The sequence below is a fragment of the Ptychodera flava genome, chromosome 16 (assembly GCF_041260155.1).
Source record: "Ptychodera flava strain L36383 chromosome 16, AS_Pfla_20210202, whole genome shotgun sequence".
NCBI lineage: Eukaryota > Metazoa > Hemichordata > Enteropneusta > Ptychoderidae > Ptychodera > Ptychodera flava.
Genome location: NC_091943.1, coordinates 6,887,193 through 6,912,500, shown reverse-complemented (window position 1 = coordinate 6,912,500; position 25,308 = coordinate 6,887,193). Strand labels below are relative to the sequence as shown.

General features: G+C 36.6%; 2 protein-coding genes across 2 annotated transcripts in view; both read left to right on the top strand.

The window, feature by feature from the left end:
• Positions 1-24,288, top strand: part of LOC139152653 (ER degradation-enhancing alpha-mannosidase-like protein 3) — a 25,400-nt gene extending 1,112 nt beyond the window's left edge. The window contains exons 2-20 of the mRNA XM_070725915.1: positions 1,812-1,857; positions 2,084-2,184; positions 3,903-4,055; positions 4,722-4,875; positions 6,040-6,174; positions 8,259-8,364; positions 8,937-9,034; positions 9,474-9,599; positions 10,085-10,168; positions 10,679-10,762; positions 11,121-11,245; positions 11,811-11,979; positions 13,123-13,307; positions 13,949-14,090; positions 16,220-16,301; positions 17,129-17,235; positions 17,634-17,753; positions 18,232-18,460; positions 18,760-24,288. Coding sequence (XP_070582016.1) covers positions 1,812-1,857; positions 2,084-2,184; positions 3,903-4,055; positions 4,722-4,875; positions 6,040-6,174; positions 8,259-8,364; positions 8,937-9,034; positions 9,474-9,599; positions 10,085-10,168; positions 10,679-10,762; positions 11,121-11,245; positions 11,811-11,979; positions 13,123-13,307; positions 13,949-14,090; positions 16,220-16,301; positions 17,129-17,235; positions 17,634-17,753; positions 18,232-18,460; positions 18,760-20,141 — 3,628 coding nt within the window. The 3' untranslated portion in view covers positions 20,142-24,288. The remainder of the gene's footprint in view (positions 1-1,811; positions 1,858-2,083; positions 2,185-3,902; positions 4,056-4,721; positions 4,876-6,039; positions 6,175-8,258; positions 8,365-8,936; positions 9,035-9,473; positions 9,600-10,084; positions 10,169-10,678; positions 10,763-11,120; positions 11,246-11,810; positions 11,980-13,122; positions 13,308-13,948; positions 14,091-16,219; positions 16,302-17,128; positions 17,236-17,633; positions 17,754-18,231; positions 18,461-18,759) is intronic.
• The window catches only part of LOC139152663 (E3 ubiquitin-protein ligase TRIM45-like), a 401,328-nt gene that overhangs the window by 301,704 nt on the left and 74,316 nt on the right, over positions 1-25,308 (top strand). The gene's annotated exons all lie outside the window — the stretch shown is intronic.

Sequence of the window (25,308 nt, the reverse complement as noted above, 5' to 3'; positions counted from 1 at the left end):
TATTGCAAAAAAAAAAGAGTAGCAAAGTATGTCTAAAGTACATCTATTATTCTAAGAAATATTGTGAAAATTAATTGCATACAGCAAAAGATGTCCTCATCCTCATTTAAGTATTTTCAATCTATCTGATGAATCATCAAGCTGCATGTGTCAAAATATCGTTTGCAAATAGGTATTTGCATAAAATTAAATGATGATAGATAAAATTAGTGAATTCTAGTCCATGATATTCCCTTGTTACTGTAATAATTTGTTTGTTTGTGTATTGAAACTAAGACAGTAGATCACCGTACACTGTTACGACGGAAAAGTGTAGAAACACTGCATGTTCAAAATATCAATGTGAGGATGATGCAATGATGTTCATCCTCTTCTGACCAAATAAAGTATTGTCAAAATTTGTCGTCTGTGCCAAAACACTCTAATATATATCACAAAGTTGTTTTCAAAATTAATGATTTCTGTTCACAGAAAGGTAGATAAACAAACTGCCAATGGGTATGATAAGTCATCTCTAATGAAATTCATGGCATGTACATTGTACAGGGTTTTGCAAATGCAAGTTTGCTAAATATTTGATTTTATTAGAATTGACTGGCATATCGTAATGATACTTTTTTGAGTGAGGGGACTTATCATTCAGTGTGTGTAGTTGTGGTACCATGTAATATAGAATTAAGGGAGGGGTCGTGGGAACTCTGCCTGTGTGACTCTCTTATACAAACAACATATTTCATGCATGATATCTAGATACATCATAGCTGCGGCATCAACATAGCTTTCAATTTGAAATAGAACCAATATTTCTCCATTCTCACATCTACAACCTGTATCCTCAACACACACAGCTGCCAAACCCAGGCATTCCAACCCTCAAAAATTCATCTTTTCAACCAAAGTGTATGACCTTTCACAGGCACCATGTTTTGAGTTAACCCTTTGAGTGCTGTAATTGTTCCCACCAAAATTTTAGTGCAACATGTTTACCAATTTTTATGAATTTTTCTGTAATTTTTTTATAATTTTGGACCAAATGGACATCAGGTTTCATTGGCTACAATTCGTTATCAAAATTTTGAGACAAAAATCTGAAAAAAATTGACTGGAGTATATTATCTAAAGGTGACAAAAATTGACTTTGGGTCTCAAAGGGCTGGTCACTATCAGTTTGCAAAAGAGGTTGAAGTTGAACTCAGTACTCCTAATATTGTCAAGGACATAGGTTTTGGTCTGACCTGACTGTGAATACAGCAAGCCAATCCAAACCTTTCACAGCGTTGCTGTATGTCATTGTGATCAGGGCGAATCATCTAAAGTACAGAGAAGAGCATTTAACCTAGTAGAGGTGAAAAACCCTGGAATTGCTACACTGGTAGCACATTTAAATGATGTTGTTTATATGTAAAATCTGATGTGGAAGTGTCCTTCAGTGATATTTGAATATACAGTGATTAAAACAAACAAATCATATGGATGCGGTGGAATCTGTTTGATATATTTTTTGATATTTTTATGGATCTATGGTTGGATCTCATTACAGTGAATGACAAGACAGATCTTTTAATGTGATGTCTTTGATGCTGAATCATAAATATTCAAATGAGGCATATGGGTAGCATGTCTGTATGGACAAATCAATTTGATTGACGGAAATAGACAAGACTTTTAAGATCTTGTCCAGCTCCTTTTATGTTATCTGCTGTCATTGCCAACAAGGGATTAGAAGAAACGTTTGTGTAATTTGGAAAGTATGTATATAACGTGCGTAGCTAGATTTGATTTAATTTGATTTGATTTTCTGTTTTTTTCAGAAAGCAAGTTATAGAAATGTTCAGTCATGCCTACGATTCATACATGGTAAGTAACCTAAGAATGTAGACTCTGATAGACATCTAAAATAAAAATTGCACCGATGTTAATTGAATTGTTGAACATAATACTGATGGCAGATGATTCATACAGGGTTGATTTCTTCTACTGATTCTAGCAGTACACTTCCTACACTCAGACTTTGGCCACACCATCCTTCAAAATATTCTTTCATGCATTTTTATTAACTTTTAATGTGTTTTTCACTTGACAGACATATGCATACCCAGCTGATGAGCTGATGCCCCTCAGTTGTAAGGGGAGGGTACGAGGGGAAGAAACCAGCCGGGGGGATGTTGATGATGCTCTTGGAAGGTACGTAGTGGAAGTCAAGTTCTGTTTTCAAACCACATGTCACAGCACTGATTGGAATAATTTGTTGTAATTCATAAGGTTGTTTACTACCATTTTTCAAAATTACATCTGTGCAATTGTCAGATGTCTTAACCCTTTGAATACTGCAATCTTTCCCTCTAAAATTTCATTGCAACATTTTTCCGTAAGTAAATAACATTTTCTGTAAGTTTTTTGATAATTTTTGACCAAATAGACATCACATTTCATTGGCCATAGTTTTTCATTAAAATTTTGGCAAACGTCTGAGAAAAATTTACTTGTATATATTTCATAAAAGCGACAAAAATTGACTTTGGTGCTCAATGGGTTAACGTGCATACATTTTTCCATGTGCCTTACATGTATGTCTGATTTGATAATTGTGAACATTTGTTTCACATCGGAAATATTTGATCAAAAAACAACCATCTTGTACTTTCTAGACTTGTAAGCATACAAAGACATTAAGATATGGTAAAAATGAATATCTTTCATGTCTAGCCAAGTGCAATATTTTGATTAATAGTTTTATTTGTGACAGCTACCATAAAGGCATTCCATGTCTGGAATTCAGCTGTGAAAATAGTTACTTGTAATGCATAAGTAGTCATTTGAAAATTGCAATTCCTGGCAGCATATTTAATTTTATAAATACTGACAACTATCCTTGTTATACCATTTTATGGTGGTTTGTCAGGTTAATATATTGTGTAAGTAGTTAAAAAATTTCACGAATTTGGCAAATATTTTACAAAGAAATCAATCATTTTTACATAATTTATTGTAGGATCAAATTTTAATGATCCAATTATATTAATATGCAATATTCAATATAATATATGTTGCATTCAGTTGTTAATTTCCAAAGTACCCTGACCTATGACCTATGACATAACATGTGATGGTGTCCTCGATTCTGCTGTACAGCACTGTAAGTAGTTTCCTCTGCATGTGTTGCCATAGACAGTCACCAGGCCGTGACTATCTATGGTTGAAATCATCCTTTGTATCAGAGATCCAGTATGAAAAGGACGAGAGCAACGCTTCATTTAGCATTACTGCTGTAATATTTGTAACAAATCAAGAAAACAAAACGAATCTTGTTGAGAGTGATCGAAATTAATCATAGATGATAGAATGAAAGAAACACACCTGTACCGGCAGATAGCTTCCCCCTATACAGGATGTAATCTTTTCTGCCCGATGACTTCTTACCTAGCAACCAGTCATGTCTGTCGAGTAATTCCTGCTTCATTTCCGCCTACAAATTAATATTTCATCAGTCCTTTTCAAGTGCCAGGTTGTTGACGAGATTTGGAAAGCTGAATTTCTTTTCAACGTTGTCATGTGAATGGTAGAATAGTCTAAAATCAGTTTGCCTAAGAGTTGCTTTGGAAAACACAAGACGTAATGACAGATTATGTCAGTGAACTTACAAGGGAAGTATTACAAAAATAAGTGCATCCATTTTCAGTTGATGTCTCATCATAATTTAAAAGTGAACTCTTATGTAATCTTGTTACGCAAATACCATAGTTAATTACAGTTATGTCTAAAATTTAATTAAATAAGGTGTAATGGTATCTTTTAAATTAGAGCGTTTTAATCAGAGGACTCAATCATGTAACAGGCAGATGCCTGAGGAATGAAATGTTATGCAAACAAACGATTCACACTATGCATTTTTCGTATTTCAGATTTTCCTTGACATTGATTGACACATTGGATACATTAGCAGTACTAGGAGAGTTGGACAAATTTGAAGAAGCTGTCCGACTAGTCGTCAATGATGTGTCATTTGACACCGATATTGTTGTTTCTGTCTTCGAAACAAATATTAGAGTTTTAGGGTGAGTGAAAAGGAAACGCCAAAGAAATTAGCCCTCCAATGTTTTATCATAAGAGACTGCTGGACCCTATTCCATTACATTCCCCATGCAAGTTTCCTAAGTAATTTCCAATACTGAAAGATTGTTAATTATCCAATTTGGTTTTAAGTAATTTAATTTTGTCATTTTCGCAGATTGATTAGTCTGCTAAATTTAATCCCAGTTGAAATATTACATGTTGATAACAAGAATCTAATTGTTTTCACTTGCAAATTAGTAAATTGAAATTCCAGTGACAAAGTCTCAAATATCTAAAGAGTCCAATTCAACCCAATGTGTAAGTAGTACTGCCACATACAGTACCTGATCACAAAGAACAATATGGTTAAACCATGTCACTGAAACAAAAGGGTAAATTTTGGTCTTACATGTATCCAAGAAAACATGTTTTGTGTTTTATTTTTACTAGATAAGATATTCTTTGAAGGAAATGTCATCATTTACTTTAGTACTCATGTAACAAAAATTGAAATAGGAAAGATAACTTGGTTTGTACAATTATAAATTGAATTATCTAATTATTGATTTTTGAGGGTTACATACCTTATAGACATCAGAGACTCCGAGTCTGATTAGTTTAATTATCACTTTAAATTAATTGAATGAATTATTGTTGATTTTTTTCAGGGGTTTACTTGGGGGTCATGTGATGGCGTTAGCAGTGAAAGAACAGACAAGTCACATGAGTTGGTATGATAGTGAACTTCTTACAATGGCCAAAGATATTGGCTACAGACTTCTTCCAGCATTTAATACCTCAACAGGAATGCCATATCCTAGGGTGAGTCACCCTTGCCATATTCCCCATTCATCATATCATGTGGCCATGTCAAAAGTGATATTTTGAATTCCTTGGTATTTTATGATGTGCAGGCTAACTTTTTTTGATAGTTCTTTTTTTTATAGTTTGCTATTGTGTGCAGCTGAGAGTGATGGCACATAGAATAATAAAATGAATTTATTTCTAACGCAAACAGATGTGCAATATATATATATATATCTATTTTATGTCCCTGGTAATTTGCATTTATGGACGAACTAGCATGGGTTATTAGAAATACCATATGGTGATTATATTGTCCTGATAATGCGGTGGAAATGCATTCTTGTTTTGACATGCATATTATATTGTAGCAAGGGCTGTTGCTGGAAAATAAACATTTTTTTGGCCAAACTAATAATGCCTTGTTTTACTGAGATTTTCTTTTTTGGATTTGGATATATTACTGTGGCTGTTACAGCAAACTTTTGCGCTAATAGTGAAACAGTGCATCGGTAGCAATTACCAGAGAAGTCTGGTTTTAGGCCAAGAAAAATAAGAAGTTTGTTTCTCATCCTAGACATTTCAAAAATGATGCAGTGACATGTTTTTTTTTTACTCTCAATTTTTTTTTTCCTTCAGTCAACAAGAATGCGGAAAAAACATGAAAACAAGATAGGAATGCACAGCAGTGTTGCTTTATTATTTTGTATAGCGAACAGTTCTGCGGTTTGACTATTAGTGCAGCAATGCACAGTTTTGACAGCATAATATAACAGTGACATATGTGTACAGTTTTGAATGGAATGTTAGTGTCAATTATTTTGTGTACAGTTCTGTTTTATACAGTACTATGTAATGCACTATGGTCACGTATTTTTGCGTTTATTTTTTTGTATTTTATTTCCTCATGAGCAGAGAAAAAGGTTAACGTGGCGAGTGGATTGACGCGCACACGGATGAGAAACAAACTTTTTGTTTTTCTTGGCCTTACTGTACTGAGTTCCGTGGCAGTGTCAATATCAGTGATGTCATATGTGCGACTAGCTTTGTTGGCTTGTACAGCCATGTTAGGGAAATGTTTTTCCTTTGTTGTGTGACAAGTTCTCATCCAATAAGAGTAGCTATCATAGGTCAATCGAGCTAGCTGGAACATCAGCTAAAGTTTCATTGTTGAATTTCCAGGTCAACCTACGATACGGCGTACAGAGTGCTAAATCTCGTACAGGGACAGAGAGGGATACGTGTACTGCATGTGCTGGCACAATGATACTGGAGTTTGCTGCCCTCAGCAGGCTGACTGGCATCTCAATATTTGAGGTAAGATGACTGAATTTTGTACCCACAATGCATTTAGGTATCCCAGTTGGAAGGTGTTGGTGTACACTGCGACAGATGATTAGATCTATACTTGATCAGTTTATAGCAGCGATAACATGAATGTGCTTGCCTACTGGTTGCAGCTTACAAGACATTGCACTTTCATATTTTAAAAATTATTAACAAAAAAAGGTCTCGCAAAATCATTGCATTATTTTTTCTTTCAGGTTAATAACTTTTTGTTACTTTGAGTTTTCATTTTGAAAGCCCCTTGTTATCAACTTGTTATCAAAAGCCTTGACTGATTATCAAGGTTAATAATCCATGATCATTTTGTTAGTGTGGCGCAAATGAATTGATGTACATAGGCAACAATTGAAACTTTGAAATCACAAATCACAGGTTCAAAAGTTGCCTTTTATATATATATATATAATATATATATATATATATATATATATATAATATATATATATATATATATATATATATATATATATATATATATATATATATATATATATATATATATATATATATACAGTGTTCTCCCCAGGATCAAGCAAAAGCATAGCGGCTAATTTGCATAATCATTTGCATATCATTTATATTTGCATATGAATGTAAGATTGCACATGCACCCACGCATTCATGTACACTCACAACAAAATGCAATGGTAACACACAAGTATGCAATTTGAACATCATGGAAACTCTTTATTACACTTAAATAAATCATCACAGTATAGTACAATTGCAAATAAAATCGAAGATTCAAACAGTAACAGCAAGTTCAGATTGAAAGCAAGAAATGGTTCGTCAGACTCTGATTGGAGTTTCATTAATACATATATTGCTAATAAAATTGTCAAAAATTGCCAACAAAGAGGAAAATTCATAAGTTTAAGCTTTACACAATTAAATGTAATTGAGTTTTATATCATTTTTGAACGACAAACACCGCGAATAATGTTTCATCACGGGATCAATTTCAACCAGCCGCCCCCCCCCCCCCCCCCCCCCCCCCCCCCCCCCCCCCCCCCCCCGCGTAACTACCACTGCCAGTGCCACTGAACATCGTCGTTCGATTCTTGATTTTAAAAATACCACCAAGATGATCACAAGACATGAACTAAGTACGACTAGAATCACTCGAAAATCAGGTGTAAAATCTTTCAGAGAACGTGTCAGAGTGGAACCACACGCGACGCCAGGATCAATGTCAACACTTTATACACGTCGGCCAAGATGGCCGCCGCCATATTGGAATTTATGCAATGTGAACTCGATTGCGATCGTGATCGTACTCGGACAAAAAAAAAGATTATCGTTGTAAAATCATGATCAACCTCACTAGTCAACTGCTTCTTTTGTTTCTTTTGCGGTCCATTTCGTTGATCAAAGCATGGGAATGTGATCAGAGGCCCCGCTAGTGCTACACCGCCTAACTCTGTATGTATACCGACTAAAGGTCTTTGTTAGTCGTAATAGTCGTTGTAGAATGAAAACTTGTGAACAACCTAGCCGATTCTTCTATTGTTTTAACGTTCCTCTCAACACTTACGGACAAGTTATCGGACGCATACCATACTTCACACCTTCCACTCTTTCACCAAGTTGAAAGTTGCAGTGAGCGCTAATGTGTAGACAATGCATGCAACAGCTGCTAGCTGGTAGCTACGCAGAGCGCTAGCGTGTGAAGGATGGCGGGAATATTTTAAAGCGTAGCGGGGAGAATCAAAGCGTAGCGGGGAGAGGCGAAAGCGTAGCGGGACCGCTACGCTAAAATGGCCTGGGGAGAACACTGTGTATATATATATATATATATATATATATATATATATATATATATATATATATATATATATATATATATATATATATATATATATATCTTTTAATTTGTGGATCACGTATCATTAACGTTGAAAGTCAGTCAAGTCTTCATCTCAAGTGAAAACTAAGGTGGTATATTTAGTTTAAAAAGTTTACGTAAAATGTGAGTTCAAAAACACTATGCAAATATGAGAAATGTATGTTATAGTCGGAAAGAATACCAAGTTTTGTTTTGTTACACACAACAGGAGAAAGCCCACCGTGCAATGCAGTACATCTGGGGAAAGAGACACCGTAGCAATAATCTTGTAGGCACAACTATAAACATTCACAATGGTGACTGGGTCAGGAGAGGTCAGTACTGATTTTACGAATCTGATTTTTTTTTGTATTCGCGAATAAAAACCCACTTAATATCACATCAAGCAAAGCATAGCTGTGTAGTTGTTCATGAAGTATGTGATTGGTTATGAATTATGGCATTTTGATTTAAGGATTACAAGAAACAAAGGCAAGTGATGGACAGACAGTATTGCTCAGCAAGATACATTATTCATTGGTTTCTATGGGATAGACTGCGATTTTATGTTGTTGATAATGTACAGAAATTACCCATGTGGAGTTCACTGTAGTTTGGCCGAGAAAAGATTTTGTCGGTGTACATTGAAAATCTGTTTCATTTGTTTTTCAATTTTGTATCATTTTCTCTCTGTTATCAGGTTCTTTGTGAAAAACTTTTAGTCAAGGAAATCATCAGACAGTTATCACGTTAGACATGTGATTTTCAGGGTATGGGATGGTTGATACAATTTTCACATGATACCAGTATGCTGTGCTATTCCATGTAAATACTTTCAGAATCAGATCCAATGACACCTCTCTATGTTCATTTATTTGTTTTACCTTAATTTCTGAATTCCACACAGAAAGTGGAGTTGGTGCTGGCATCGACTCATACTATGAATACTGCCTCAAAGCCTACATTTTACTTGGTGAAGAAATCTATTTAGACAGATTTAATAAGGTAAGGTTGCTTTTAGAGAGCTTTGTATTGCAAGGTACATGTATTGAATAATGGAATCCCTGAATAGAATGAACCCTTTCAAGCCAGACTTTCTTGTAACCTACAGAAACTATCCCTCTATATTGATTGAATACAAACTCTACAGTTTATCAAAGCAATTTCTCACCAGTAATTTGCAAGCACACAAAAAATGTAAGTTGTTGAAAGTGTACAAAGTTCGAGGTTAAGTTAGGCACTAGCTGGAGATAACAGTGTTCAAGTTTTAATCTTCGTAACTGCTGAAAATTAGAGATTTCTGTGTTTCAGGCCAATAATCCAGAAGTAAAGTTGAGAATTTGTACCAGTTACATGGAGATTGACAGAGTCTCCACTTTATACTGGGTCCAGTTTATTTATTTGCTCAGAATAACTTGTTTTTGCTTTGTGTGTTATCTTGCAGCATTATGACGCTGTCATGAGATACGTCAGTAATGGCCCATTACTGATTGATGTGCATATGCATAAACCGATGACAAAATCCAGGAATTTTATGGATGCCCTACTAGCATTTTGGCCTGGACTACAGGTAAGCAAAGTTTACTGTGCTTGTTTAGGGAAGAAAAAAACTTTACTCTAGTTGACTAGTTTTTGTCAGTGATTGTTTTCATTTAGCTATTTTTGTCCAGGTTCACAATGGAGATGTGTTTGTTCAAAGCTAATGCTCTCTGCTTGCTTGTTTAGAATAAAGAGTGACAGTTTTATAGATTTTTGCCAAGTCAAATGAAATGTAGATACAAGGAGATACAATGATACAATGAAATGTTTACATGCCATGATGCCCTTTAGCTCATTGAAGTACTTCTGTCAAATATACAGTATCACTTTGAAAAGTGAAATTCTTGCCTCCGATGTGTGTTCTTTGCTTGGGACTGTGTTGCTCTTCATGTATCTTAGTAATGGTTTTGTCATTCTGAAAACCTATGTGTAGACATAATGTACTCGTCACTGTAACTTTGCACCAATTACCCCTTCGAAAGGTAATGTGATTTTTTTTCATTTACTTATTTTCAGGTGTTGGTTGGTGATATCAAACCAGCAATGGAAACTCATGAAATGCTGTACCAAGTCACCAAGAAACATAAATTTCTTCCAGAGGTATGATAAAAAATTCGTCAATCAATAGAAAGTTGACAAATTCCAGAACTCTGTAGACAAAGTATCCTGTGTTTTGCCAACTGTGAATTTAGCTCTTTGATGTACAGTTCCATATGTACACATGCCAAATGTATGCTGATGACAATCGAATAAAGGGCTTCCAATGTTTTGATCAGTTAAACAATTGCAAAGAAAAGACTCTCTCAGAAATCCTACTTTTTTAAAACCTTTCTCATAAATTACATGTATAGGCATGGTCCTGTATATGAAAAACCCATACAAATGTGTCCTTTCACATATAGTAGGAGAGTGTTTGAAATCTAATGCTGATTGTAACTCTTGCTAGCAATTATCTATGCAACAAAATAAAGCAAGACCCCCATAGTAGTAAATGATTTATCATGACCTGGGCAATTATTACTATCTTGTTATACATCTTGAATGATTTAACAGCCCCGGATTTTACTTCTTTCCGTATTCTTAGTCTTCTGTTCTTATTTGCTCCCACAGGCCTTCACAGTGGATCACAATGTATACTGGGGCCAGCATCCACTCAGACCTGAGTTTGTAGAAAGCACATTTTTCCTGTACAAGGTATTTATTGATATGTCTTCATTCACAGTGATAGAAATATTTGGATGTTGTTTCTCTCGTCTTATCCGTACACTGTTACAACATGTTTTATGTCATGATGTGTATGAAATTCTTGAACATAAAAAAACTGTTACCTCATTCTATATTTCATAAATGTTAACATTTCTTCAGAGGCAGTGCTTTCTTTTTGAATAGTGATTTAGAAATGGTAATACTGTAGTGCATGCAAACAGGAGGATCTTCTCATCATCCTGGCACAGATTAAGCAAACTGAATTTCAGAGTCTTCAAATGTAGGAAAGAAAGACATCACAAGGGCATTGATACCCATTATTGTTGCAATCTCTCTGTCATGATAGGCTACAGGAGATCCGTATTATCTAGAAGTTGGACAGAGCATTCTTGATAACTTAAACCAGCATGCAAGGGTTCCCTGTGGTTTTGCTGGCATGAAAGATGTCCGCACTGGAAGCCATGAAGATAGGTAAGAAAAACCACACAAACAAACAAAGGGTTAAAGGCCACTGTTATTTATGGATATACTGTGCTAAGATTATTATTTCCTAAATATATATTATCAGTGTCACATAATTTTGACAATGCATTTTAAGTTGTATTTCAATTGAAACAGCCACACACAGTGAGAATTTGATATTTGATAAGAGGGTTCAACAGTTTCATCTGTGGAAATTTCTTCGAAAGTACTGTTAAAGGATTTCTTCATTATGCCTTGTCAGCAACAACATATCAGATCAATTTTCTCCTCTTGCATATTAAGCGACACACACCCAGTGGGCATTTATACTTCACAGAGAAACAAGCATCTGGTGCAACTAAAATACTTGTGTTTCAGCTGCAGTTATAACCTGAAGGCGCAATGACAGATGGTCCAACTTTCGAGTGACAGGACTTGACCAAGAGAATGTACCATTAAAACACACCACTAAATGCAATATGTATCACGAAAAGTATTTGTAATAATTTTTTTGATTTTTCTTTTTACCATTTCATTTACATCATGTCATGTGTTTGTTTCTTTGTTATTGCAGAATGGATTCCTTTGTATTGGCTGAGACCTTCAAATACCTCTACCTGCTATTTGCTGAAAGTGATGATGTTCTCATTGAATTAGATGATTACATATTCACAACAGAGGCACATTTACTTCCGCTCTACATAGGTAGCATGAGAAACAAATCAGTAGTTGTCAATAATACAGTGAGTATCTTACCTTCAACTAAGACCATTTGTGTGGATATCAAATATTGGGAAGCAAGTGGTAGAAAGATGTAATACAACACATTTGATGCAAAGTGTATGTGAAACCAATAGTAATGTACATGCCAAGTATTAGTTAAGCAATAAAGCACACCCAGCGTTGGTATACCGAGAGATTTTGACCGGTTCATGACATATATGCATGCGTGATATCGAGTGCATATATGAAGTGAACTGGTCAAAATTGAGTGGTATACTATATTCTGGCGTGGAACGTCAAAAGTGGATTTTTGCTCAAGCTGAGAGCTCGCGTGTATGCCAGCCGTGATATATTACGATATTACGAATATACCTCTGTTCTTTTTGCGTCTCGACCAATCAAATTGCACTATTTGTGCCATTAATATACTGGTATAAGATATTTGATATTCAACTCTCCGTGCCATGTTAATCAGTCAGTGTCAGGTAAAGCTGGTTAAAACCCAGTATATTATACTCTTTGTCACATAATTATACAGACATGACTATTTTGAGACCGTTATATACATGTAGAAATGTGTTGTCTTGTTAAGACATATATGAAGATGCCGATTCTTGACAGACTCATTCTGATAACGGTATGATATGTAACAGAAGTATCAATAACAGTCATTTTCTGGATGTCTCGATTTTTTGTCCTGATTTTGGATGATGTTGTGTGGAAATAGTTAATACAGCAGTATGTCAATTAAAAAATGAGTATTTCTCTCCTAGCCATACAATATCAATCTCTTATCTTTGTTGAAGTCTCCTCTCAGGCAGATTTTTTTGGTGTCACTGTAGATGGGTTAAATCCAGAATTAGAATTGACTAAGGTACAAACAAAGCCATGTGCACAAACGCACATATGTATTTCCATAAGTGTTTGTACACATGGGTTCGTATTAAATGCCATCACATGATTTGTTGGGGTACTGAGCTGTAGAACACCCAACTGCCTTTTTATCCTGGAGTGGAACTATGGGAGGTGACAGCTGTAATCATTAAGTGTGTCACATACAGATAACTTTGAAGTAGACTTATTGATCTGTTTGTGTAATTGTGCAGAGCATAAATTAGGTTTGAGTTGTAGTAGGTCTCTATGTACCTCTCATCATTTTGCAGGAAGCACAACCTGATATTCCAGAGTATGCGATGAACTACGATCGCACATGCCCTAATCACAACTACAAGCAGAGCATTGCACAGTTTGCCGAGCTGATCAGAAAACCAAGCAGTCAGCAACAAAGCAGTGCTGCTGACGAAGTGTGTTCACAAAGCTACAGACCAACTGTCAACATGCCAAAGAGGTGAGTGGTTATACACGCACAGGTATATGTAATTTTCCCCAATAGGGAGAGAATGTATTAACCATGGTCAGTTTTGGGTGACAGACCATCACATTCACTGGTATCTCTGATAATGCATACCCACACTATGTAGAGAAGGACGTGGAACACACCATAAATGCCTGTATAGTCTTTTTATACTTCATCATTCAGAAATTCTCAGTCGTTCCATTTTACAGCATGCCTTTCCTTTAAGATATACCGTCACCTGTTCCAATTTTGCCACAGTTACCATGGAAAGAGAAAATTTAACCAATCACAGATTTTAAGTGGTAGGCCGCTTTTTAAAATCAGCGCCATCACATGGGCATTTTTAATATCAAGGAACGCTGTTTGACTATGTACCAATATGGGCATATTTAGATTACAGGTGACTTTATACCTTTACGGTGAAGGAATCCTTCAATAAATTTGAATCAACAAAGTGTTTGACAGTTATTAAAAGTCATAAGAGAAATTCAAATTCATGGTTACATACCAAGGGAGGAAGGTAAGTAAACAAACCATCACAGATGTAGGAAACATGTTGAGGTGTTTTCTGTTGCTTGTAACATTTACTTTCTGCGTCTCTTGATCTGTTTCTACAATTTTGTCTTTCACAGAGTGCAGTCCAAGGCAGGCCTTCTAAGAGCCATTGACTTCATCCCTGGTAACAAAGAACATGAGATGATGTTGAAAAAGATGGGTATAAGACTTGTCACCATGAGAGATGGCCGTGTACAGCTATTGCATACAGCATCTCAGGTAAGATGAGATAGCCGTGCACAGTTATTGCATACAGCATTTCAAGTTAGATGATAAACCTTTGTGACGTGTGATGTGCCGAGCAAACAGTTAATGCCAGGGTCAGAAATCAACCAACAAGCTGTTAATTCTTACTGTTCCGTGATGTGAAGGACCCTAACCTTCAAGTTGGATAATATTTTCAGTATTTCTATTCTCTTTATCATCATCCACATTTTCTTCTTCTGAACCCCCACCCCTACCCCCGCCCCAGTGTTTGTACATCGTCTTTGCCTTTTTAGCTCCGCTGTCAGCGACGCAGAGCTTATCAAATAGGTTGATTATCCGTCGTCGTCCATCGTCGTCCGGCGTCCGTCGTCCGGCGTCCGTCGTCGTCCGTCAACAATTGCCTTCTCCTCTGAAACCACAAGTCCAATTGCTTTGAAATTTTATATGCAGTTCACTTGGGGTGACCTTACTTCAGTTTGTTCAAATCATGGTGATATTTGCATATTTGTATTTTTGGGGCATTTTTTTGTGTTTTTGGTAAAAAAATCTTCTTCTCTGAAACCGCTCGTTCGATTGCTTTGAAATTTGATATGCAGTTTGCTTAGGGTGACTTAAATCAGATTTGTTCAAATGGTGGTGAAATTTGCATATTTGTATTTTTAAGGCAATTTTTGTCATTTTTGGTAAAAAAATCTTTAAAAATCTTCTTCTTCAAAACTACTGGTCAGATAGCTTTTATATTTGGTACATATGTCCCTAGGGATGATCTATTTCAGATTTGTTCAAATTGTGCAGAAATATGCAAATTTGCATTTTTAAGGCAATTTTTGCCATTTTTGGTCAAAAAATGTATTTCTCAAAAAGTACTGGTCTGATAGTTTTGAAATTTGGTATACAGGTTTCTATAGATGAACTAAGTAATATATATTGAATTTCTTATGAAATCTGTAATTTTGTATTTTTGGGGCAATTTTTGCCATTGTTGGTCAAAAAATGTGTATTTCCAAAACTACTCATCTGATAGCTTTGAAATTTGGTATAGAGGTTTCTACAGATGAACTAAATGATATTTATGGAAATAATGGTGAAATCTGCAATTTTGTAATTTTGGGGCAATTTTTGCCATTTTTGGTCATAAAATGTGTTTCTCAAAAAGTACTGGTCTGATAGCTTTGAAATTTGGTATACAGGTTTCTACAGATAAGCTAAGTAATATATATTGAATTTCTGATGAAATCTGTAATTTTGTATTTTTGGGGCAATTTTTGCCATTTTTGGTCAAAAAATGTGTACTTCCAAAACTACGTATCTGATAGCTTTGAAATTTGGTATACAGGTTTCCATAGATGAACTAAATGATATTTATTGAAATAATGATGACATCTGCAATTTTGAATTTTTGGGGCAATTTTTCCCAGTTTTGGTCAAAAAATGCGTTTCTCAAAAAGTACTGGTCTAACAGCTTTGAAATTTGGTATAACTAAGTGTGATATTTTGAAATTATGATGAAATCTGCAATTTTTATTTTTGGGGGGCAATTGTTGCCATTTTTGGTCAGAATATTTTATTCTCAAAAAACTACTCATCAGATAGCTTTGGTTGACATGTTCTTAGGGATGATCGGATGTGATATATTCAAAGTATGATGAAATCTTCAATTTTGTATTTTTGCAGCTTATTTTAGCCACATTTTTCTGGCCACTGCATTGAGTTATCAAAGATTTCCACCTTCTTCATCAACATGTGTCAAAAATAGTTATTCTGTACATAAACACAGCGGAGCTATATCGGCCGCTAGGTCGCTTGTCTCTACACAAGATTAGCATCTTGACTTACATTTGCCCATGAACTATTTCATTGCTTCAAATGCTTCATGTCTTGACACAGTGAATGCAGATATGGTTCATTTTAATAGTGTCCCTTACAGTAAAGGTTTGTGAGATTTTAGCAGTAACTATGCAATTTACCAAGATCATAAACTGGTGGGATTATGTCATGAAATCAATTATTATCACTGCCGTGTCATTATGTCATGAAATCAATTATTATCACTGTCGTGTCAGTGACATGATATTTCACCATAATTTTCTATTCCAGGCTGGAACAGTGACATGTTATTTCACTGTAATTTTCTATTCCAGGCTGCAACTCCAGAGGATGCTGAAGACGGGATGGTATTCATGCAGGAAATGATTGAACTGTCCAAAATCCAGTCCCAGGAAGGTACGGTAGCACCCTCGTGTGTCTTCCAGAATCCATGGACCTGCTAGTGTGCATATGCAGAGTGTGATGAATGTCGTGTTGTTTGATGTTTGTGAAATGTGTATTTGTGCATGGAACATCTGGCAAATAAATGTCTGTGTGAATGAAATCATAGTCTGTGTCTCAGAATGAGTTATTCCCAAGTGACTTGCCCCGTTCACTATCAAATCAGGAACAGCTATGTATGCTATGAAGTTTGGGAAGGTAAATGAGGCGATTGTCTTTGATAGAATAGGTTGACTTGTATGCAGGGAATTTGAAATGTGAGTGTGGAACAGTGAAAGATGGAAGATTCTCAAGTAATCATGTGCATGAATATAGCAATGTACCTGGCTGACTAGTGTGGCTTAAAGGGAGGGGGGTCGTCGGAACTGTGCCTGTCTGACTTTCTTGTTTACAAACAATGTATTTCATGCTTGATATCTAGATGCATTAGGTCAACATAGCTGCAACATTTAAAGTTTTCAATGTACAAACATACTCTAACTTTCATCAGTTGCCTATATACCTTGGATACAGTGTTTACATTAGTTGTGTGGGTCCCATATGACCTTTTAGTGCAGTTCCGAAGAACACCCTTAATATTTAAAACCATGTACGGTGTATATCTCAGTAGTCTCCATGGCTTTTGATCAAAATAATGACTATAACTACAATTTATAGACCAAGCACACCCATAGTTAGATTTGTCTTTGCACATATCACGCATACTACTGTCATTGAGTAACATAGGTTCTGTATTCTCTGTGTGTGTGTGTTTGTCCATCATTGAATTTCCATGGTTTCAGAGTATCAACCAAGGGCTGTCCAGTTGATATCACCGCCCTACCAAGGAAGTATTGCCTTAACAGCAGGACCAGCTCAGTTTGGTATGGAGCTCCATGGCCAGTTTGGAGTAAGTCGTTATGGCCACAGCTATTTTGCTAATGCCTTTAGAGGCAAAATTTCCCAGCTTAAGATTTCAAAATTTCCAATTTTTTCAAACGTCATTGGTCTCACAGCTTCTTCTTTTAACTGATAAGATATATTAAGTAGTGATTTTACATTGTATCTTGGGGTTAGCTAGATCCCATGATTAGAATTTGCTTGATTCAGAAGTGCTAAAAAATTGATCAAAAGAAGATAAAAACATGTTCTCAAAAGGTAACAGTGAACAGAAAAAAATTCGATTGAAACATCAAGCTGACACAGTGACCAATAAATAAGAAATAAAAGTGAAATTAGATAAACAGAGGGGACGCCTCAAGCTGAGTGTGTGAAATTCATTGGATGTAATCTTCATGTCTACAACAGGTGTATGGTGAAGCTGTCATAGCCGACCCATTCAGAGCATGTGCAGAACTCAACAACGTGGAAGAATTTGCTGGTAGAATCGTTGTCATGGAGAGGGGAGACTGTATGTTTATTGATAAGGTAACAAACTAACCTGTCATACAAAATTAGATGAACTTTAAATTGTGTAAGAGGCAATCTTTGATCAGGAACATGAAAAATTGAAAAATTATTTTGCCATCTCTGAATTACTTCTGTTGTCATGTGTCAAAGGTTTGTACAGTATGAAACCAATGGAAACAGATCGCGCTATTGTCTCCAGGCCTTGCAGATGCTGCATGCAATAAGTTGAATGCATAGTTTTCACAGTCTTACAATCTTGGCAAATGTAAAACTATTGTCTGGTTATTTTTTTCGTACTTGTACAGCGAAGACTGCCTCTACATCTGCCTTTCTAATAGGGAAACCCTTGTATAATGTATAGAGGTTTCAAGCTTGTTGCTCAAGTCAAATATGTAACCTGTGTTACATTTCAGAGTCTGAAAGAATCCTTAACAGGGAGGCTTCCCTCATTCTAGACCACATTCATTGTGTTCGTGCCCACCTTTTTCACCCACAGACCAGGAACATTCAGAAAGCAGGTGCTATTGGTGCTATTATCATTGACAACAACCAAGGATCAAGCAGTGACATGTCACCAATCTTTGCCATGTCTGGTGATGGAAGCAGTGATGTAACCATAGCGGCAATCTTCCTGTTCTGGAAAGAAGGCAAGATCTTGCTGGATGCCATCGATGAGCGAGATGACTATCTTGAAGTCATGTTAGTAGACAAAGCACAATCCATCGGTGAGTGTACTTTGCTGGAAAGAAGATATTCTATGATTGGTTGAAAATAAGGATAATTGATATGATTGATGATGATTTAGCCAATCAGACATGCCATTTCATTGTCATGTCTCCTAAAATGTTTGCATAGTAGGGAAACTTCTTGATCAATGATAAAGTTACAGTGTCTGAGTCAGCTTTCTGCTTGACCTGTATTTCAAATCTAGCCATGTATCTGTAGTAGAAAAACATCAGCAATTTCCGACATGGACCAAAATGGCAGTTAAAAATCTTGCCAAATTGTCTGTTTTTCCGTATAGATGATATCATGAAACACAAAGAGAAAGGTGGTGCAGAGAAGGAGCCACTAGAGAATACTGCCAGTGATGCAGAACAATCAGAAGCCACTCCAACCTTGAACTCCTTGAAGTCTAAAGGACCTGAGCTGCCAGATGACCTTGTAGAGGCCATCATGCAGGAAGTACAGAAGATGGTCGGAGGGGAAGGAGGAATGGCAGACTACCTCAAACAGCTGGAAGAAACCCAGAAGGATCTGAAAAATTCAGGTTATAACATGGAACTTGAACTCCAGTATGATGGAGAAGAGGGGGAGGGAAGGGCGTCGGATCCGAAGGCGCTGGAAATCGGCATTGATTTGACCAAACAGTTTGGTGAGAACAGTGTGTGGAAGGACATTCAGAAGCTGAGGAAACACATTCAGGACACAGTGAAGGTGGAACAGACTGATTCAACAGTGAATCGGGGGGAGACTTCGGGTCAAGGGTCAGAGAGTCAGGACCAAGTGGAGGGCAGAGAAGTACAGGCACCTCTGGTATCAGAGCAGCTTTCAGAAGTAGAATCAGCTACAGAGAGTCAACAGCATCTTGGAGATCAGCAAGGGGTGGCTGATACGTCCAGTGAGCTGGGAAAGATGCAGCCACAGCAGGGGGGACGGCATACAGTACAGCCAACACCATCACCAAAGATGCAACTTCACGTGCAGCGTGGACCACACCCAGAGAGGCTGCAGCAAGTTGACCGGTCCCAGGAAGCACAAGGAAGTGAACCAAAGTGGCGTGAAATGGTGAAACCCAAACTGGTGTATCGCAGCAGTGATGAGGATGTCAAACCACCAAGTGCGGGAACTGTCCATGTTCATGTTCAGCATGAAAGTGAACTGCGACAGGAGCCACGAGAAAACGAGCAGCAATATGCACAAGAGACTGCAACAAAGCAGCATGACCCTCCAAGACAGCAACAAGATGTACAGCAACACCCTACACAGCAGCAGCTTGAAACTTTAATACAGCAACAACAGAGAGAACAGCAACTTCTACAGCAGCAACACATCCAACGCCACCAGCAACAACAACAACAACAACAACAACAACAACAACAACAGCAAGCTACGAAAACACGTGTTACAGAACCTGGCCCACCACCTGGCCCACCACCAGAACCACAGTGGAGGACTCATCCACAAAAGCTACAAGATCAACGGCAGCTGCAGCAGCAGGTAACTGCAGAAGAAGTGCAGCAACGACAGCAGCAGCAGCAGCAGCTGGTGGAAGAGCACCTTAGGTTACACCAATTGCGGCAAGAGCAGTTAGAGAAACAGAGACAGGAAAACATTGCAATCCAGAGGGGGGAGCAACATTTACAAGAAGAGCAAAAACAAATCAAGGAGAGGGATGAACTTTGATGATTGGTCAAGTTTTGATAGGTGTTTTTGAAATGACATTGAATATGGCTTTTTAACCCCGGACACCGGCAGAGAGAAGACAAAACACTGATGTAAGGTGCAAGGAGGACAAGTGACGTCAGGTTAATTTATAGCGCTACTTGTTTGTCAAGGAACTTTGCAATGTCACAAGAAATCAAAATTATGTCATCTCAGGGGATAAGAAATTTCACTTCCCTGTGTTGTTCTGTTACAAAATCTTCTCTAAGTGGTCAGTTCTGGCTGTTGGCTTGTTTCATTCCATGGCTCAGCAGAGGCCAGAATGTGAAGACACTGTGGCATACTGTGTACTCTTGGTCTTTGAAGAGAAGAAGGCGTGACTCTGAAGATAATGAATATTTGATTTAATTCCCTATGGCAACTGAATCATGTTATAATGATAACAGTATTAGAATCATGGAAGTCAATACACAGTATAATAAGGATGATCCTTCAATCTTTGATTGCTTTCTGCTTGATTAACGCGTACAACTCACTCTGGTGTCTGTGTACCAGTTGATGGTAGCTTGGCTGACACAGCAGAGTAATATAGCTAATATTCAGAATGATGAACGCCATGATTTGGTAGGGCTGTGCAGCATTTCATATTTCTGTCAGATATCCCTCACTCAATAGTATGGAGTTTCATGATCAACTGTCAAGGTTGGTCAGTACCAGAAATATAAACATCCACAAACTTTTTCTGCTCTTGACATAACCTCCCTTCCAATTTTTCTAATCAGCATAAAATAGGAAGTAACCGTGGAAACAAAATTTCTGTATCAAAAGTAATATATTTACAACACTGTATCCAAGTTCTGTCAAATACATATTGAGGCTAGTGTTCTTTTTGATGACATTTTGTTTAACAAAGTGACAATTACCATTTTCACAGCATTCATTATGTTCTCAGCATCAAAATTTTGAACCATAACTTGTATACCCTTTATCATCTGCACCTTGAATGGCTTTAGCAACATTGCAGTATCATTATACATCTGAGAAGACCAGTTGTTACCGAACAGATCTCACACGAGTATAGCGCCCTCATGTGGCCAGTGTCAGACTCTCAGCATTGTAAAATTTTGTTCTCTGACATTGACACAAAGTCGAAATGAACCAACAAAGAATAGTAGAGAACTCAATGAAAAGCAGAATACCAAAGTTGCAAAGTCATGAAAGCTTTGTGCAGAGAATTTTAATGCAAGAACTGCAGGGCATTTATCATAAGATTTTAATAATACATGAATCATTTTCCTTTCTTAAAGGAACTTGTGTTCATAATCTGGTAAATATTAGGTCATTGGCAAAGATTTAGATAGTTTCCAGAACAAAAGTAAACAGTTATTCTGTTCAATCACTAGGTCAAATAGTTTCTGACATCAAGTCTCCAATCAAAGATACTATGGCAATATCAGAGCTCAGTGGTAGGAATCCACCATGGCTTTTTAAAGGATTTTTTTTTATTTTCAAATTTTTGGTTTTAATTTGCTTCCTTTGGGGTTTTAAGACATGTATTTACAATGCAGATTATATCCTCAACATATTATTTTAGTCACATTTGAGTGTTACACTATCATCAAATTCGAGTGTTACATTGATTGAATATCTATGGTTAATGAGTAACATATACAGACTCAGCTGTGAATCAATCAAGATTGAATTGAAATGGCCATCGATGATAGAAATTTAAATTTATGATTTTAACAAGAACCTTTTATACATATTCTCCCATTTCAGTTGCATTAAAGTGCCAGAGGCTTTAACTTTTGATGATTCTTTTCACTATTTTTGTTTTGTCTTTCTTGTTCTACTCCCCAAAACATGTTGAGGAACACAATATTCAGCTGTGATACACAACATTCAGCTTATCAACTCAGCCTGTACTTGTGAGGACAGCATTTGTTATTGTTGACAAATTCTGCTCAAGACTAGAATTCAAATGTAAACAGTAACAGTGTATTTTACATGTATAGACGCTGTGTCAGCAAGCTAAATATTCTAATACGTGTTTTAACAAGCTTTTGGGAGTAGAACAAGAACTTGCAGTTAACGTACAAACCAACTTTAGTGAAAAAAAATCACCAAAAGTGACAGCTTATTGCCCTTTGAATGCAATCAGAATTTGATCCTACAAATGTCCCAGTGAATATGTATCAGGAGTGTTTTACTGGCTTTGTGTCAAAGGCAATTAATTGGTGTAAACTTTCGCTAGAAACACAGACCTGTGCCAGTCAAGGTTGATGAATGCCCTTGAATGTCTGCTTGTCTGTGAAAAGTCAGCGTGTAGTGAGCACTAATGTTCCATGAGCCTGTTAAGTCAGTAAAGAGATGACTTTGTTCAAGGCTTTTGACATACACAACACAAGATTACCAGACAACTTTGGAATTATTTCTTTAGTAGTTCTTCATCTTATCAAAACTTGGAAACTTAAATTTGTACCGTGTATTGCAGTTTACATGTCACCAAATCTTCCCAAGCCAATGCTTGTTGTCTCCCTGTAAGATTTAGAGTGCAAGTTAAGACAAAACGATTGCAATGCTTGATTACAGGGTCTTGTTTCTTGTCAGTTTGATAAAGAAATCTTCCAGTTGGTCTTCATTGCTGTCTGGAGGTATGTAGATTAATCCTAGAGATGAGGGCAGGAATGTGAAGAGCACGGTGACCTGTGATTTTTCCCTAAGGTCACTGAATTCATTAGATAATTATGCGGCAAATAATTGGCGGTCTATAGGCACGTAGTTCATTCATTGATACAGTCTGCAGTCTTTTTATAATTTACCTGTTCTTTTACAATCAAGATGATTATTTTTGCTAAAAAGAGGAATTTGCATCGTTTGTATATTTTTATCTGATGGATATGGTTCCTGTGAATTGTACACATATGCAGCTTTGGTGAAGCTCAATGGCAAATGTCTAAAATTATCAAAGTTAGCTTTTTCATGGACTGGTTTTGGGTTTAGAGGATTACAAATGGAAATACAGGTGCATGGTTTTAACAAAATGGATTGAGAAAGTCATATTGGTGTAATTCTGTAGTCTTTATCTCTGATGAATTTACCTGCAACCTTTCATATTATGGATTTTACATTATGGCAACTTCAGTGGTCAAAGTCAAAGGTCTGGTGGAATTGAAAGGTTGTAGAGAAAATGAGAGACGAGATAATTTTTAAAAAGGACAAAGTAAATACCATTTATACCACTTGTGTAGGAAGTCTGTGTAGGAATTAAAGGAAAATAATGCAGGACTGGTAGTGACCTTTGACCTGGTTGAGGTTACTAAAGGTAGATAAAGCTGGACTTGTGACCTTTGACCTGGTAGAGGTTGCCATCTTCTCCACGCATCACTTGTGTTGTCGTAGTGTTTCAGTCTGTGTCGGATTGCATTGACAACAACGCAACTGAATCAGCATTTACAACAATGCATGCAATCCTCAACCCCAATTTAGTGAGACTAAACATAGCACCACAGCACAATACAACATGAATGCTGGTTGAATTCTATACAGTTACAATGCAGAGTCTATTGATATGGTTGTGCAAGTATTCTGTCACTTTTAAACTTTTAAACTGCAAGACATTGATGACTACTAAGGTAGATTTAGTAACCTTTTCATATTAAAAAGTGTATTATGTACCACAGATAGCCTGACATATGTTTTGTGGCAGAGAAGACCAACTTCAACTGGTTACCATTAAAATTCTAATTCTGTCAGCTACCATATACTTTTCCATGTACTTTTCTATGATGGGAGCCATGATAATTTTTGATGTCAACTTTCAGGAATGTGTTTCAAGAGAATCAATAACTCCCTGAAATATGCACACAAAAAACAAACCAACAAACATGGAAAGAAAAAGTTTTATTAATTTACAAGCACTTTTTAGTGTCATTTTCATTTCAACATAGTATATTTTATGTCATTTTTTCTGCTGTACAATCATTATTTTGATGGAAGATATTGTCTTTGAATGCACCGTGGTTTCCAAGGAAACAACTCCATCTGTCTCACTATCTCCCAAGTGTTCCAGTAAGTGCAGTTTTGTAAATATATGGCAAGAAAATGTCTTCCCAATAAGTGTATGTAATTAATATGCCAAGACGTCCAAATAAATTATTCAATATAATTTCAAATAGTCAACGGTCACTAATTATTCCTTCACATTACATGGAGTGTATTTGTGAAATGACCAGAAGAAATCAACTCTGGCCTTGCCAGTAATTAAAATTAAAATTTCAACGCTATATATTATGCCTCTTTGTTCTTGCTCTGTGTTTGTCTTTATCATTTGAGCAAATGCTGCAGTGCTTGACATCTATTTGTTGCATGTAGTGATTATGACTTTCTCATCTTAAAGTCTGTAAAATGGCAAGTACTTTAGCAAGTAAAGAGTGACTCTATATGGGTGACTGTGTTTTCATTGTTTGCAAATGAAGTCCAGCCCAGTCATTTATCAGTTGTCAACAAGGGCAGTATTCATCACCCCATAAACCAACCACCCTAAATGTAAGATACTTCAAGATGTTTGGAGCAGTAGATAAAGCAATGGTTGTCAATTCTCTCAACAAAAATGATGAACATAATGTCAAAAGTGAGTCACTTATGGCAAGAACCCTTTCAGCACTATGGTATGGCCCAAACCTATTGTTATCGATTGTGATTTTGGATTCTTTACTGGGAATTGGGGGTGAACAGGTTACAGCCCACTAACTTGCCTGTGGTGTCAAAAATGTTTTGTCAGGATGACTTTCCTGGAAAACACAGTCGAAGGTATTCGGTCTGCCCCTAGATTCTATTATATCATCTTGATTGTAAAGAAAAAGGTTTTCTTTAGGAATATTAAACAAAACAATGCAAAGACCAAACAATCTGTCTTACCATGGACGTACCACTGTGGTACGTCCGTACGTCCATGGTCTTACAATAGACTACCCCGATCAATTGAGTTTGTCACTGCTGTCCATTTAAAGTTGAGGACCAACATGGTTTATCTCTCTGGGAGGTGTTCAGAGAGCAACCCTAATTTATATCTTCATGAAACTCGACTGCGAAATCTTCCGTAAAGCTTTTATGGCGAGCTTTACTTCTAACATGTCAGCATTATTTGTAAGTCGAGGTACACTCTTCGTCTGTAATCATATTTGAT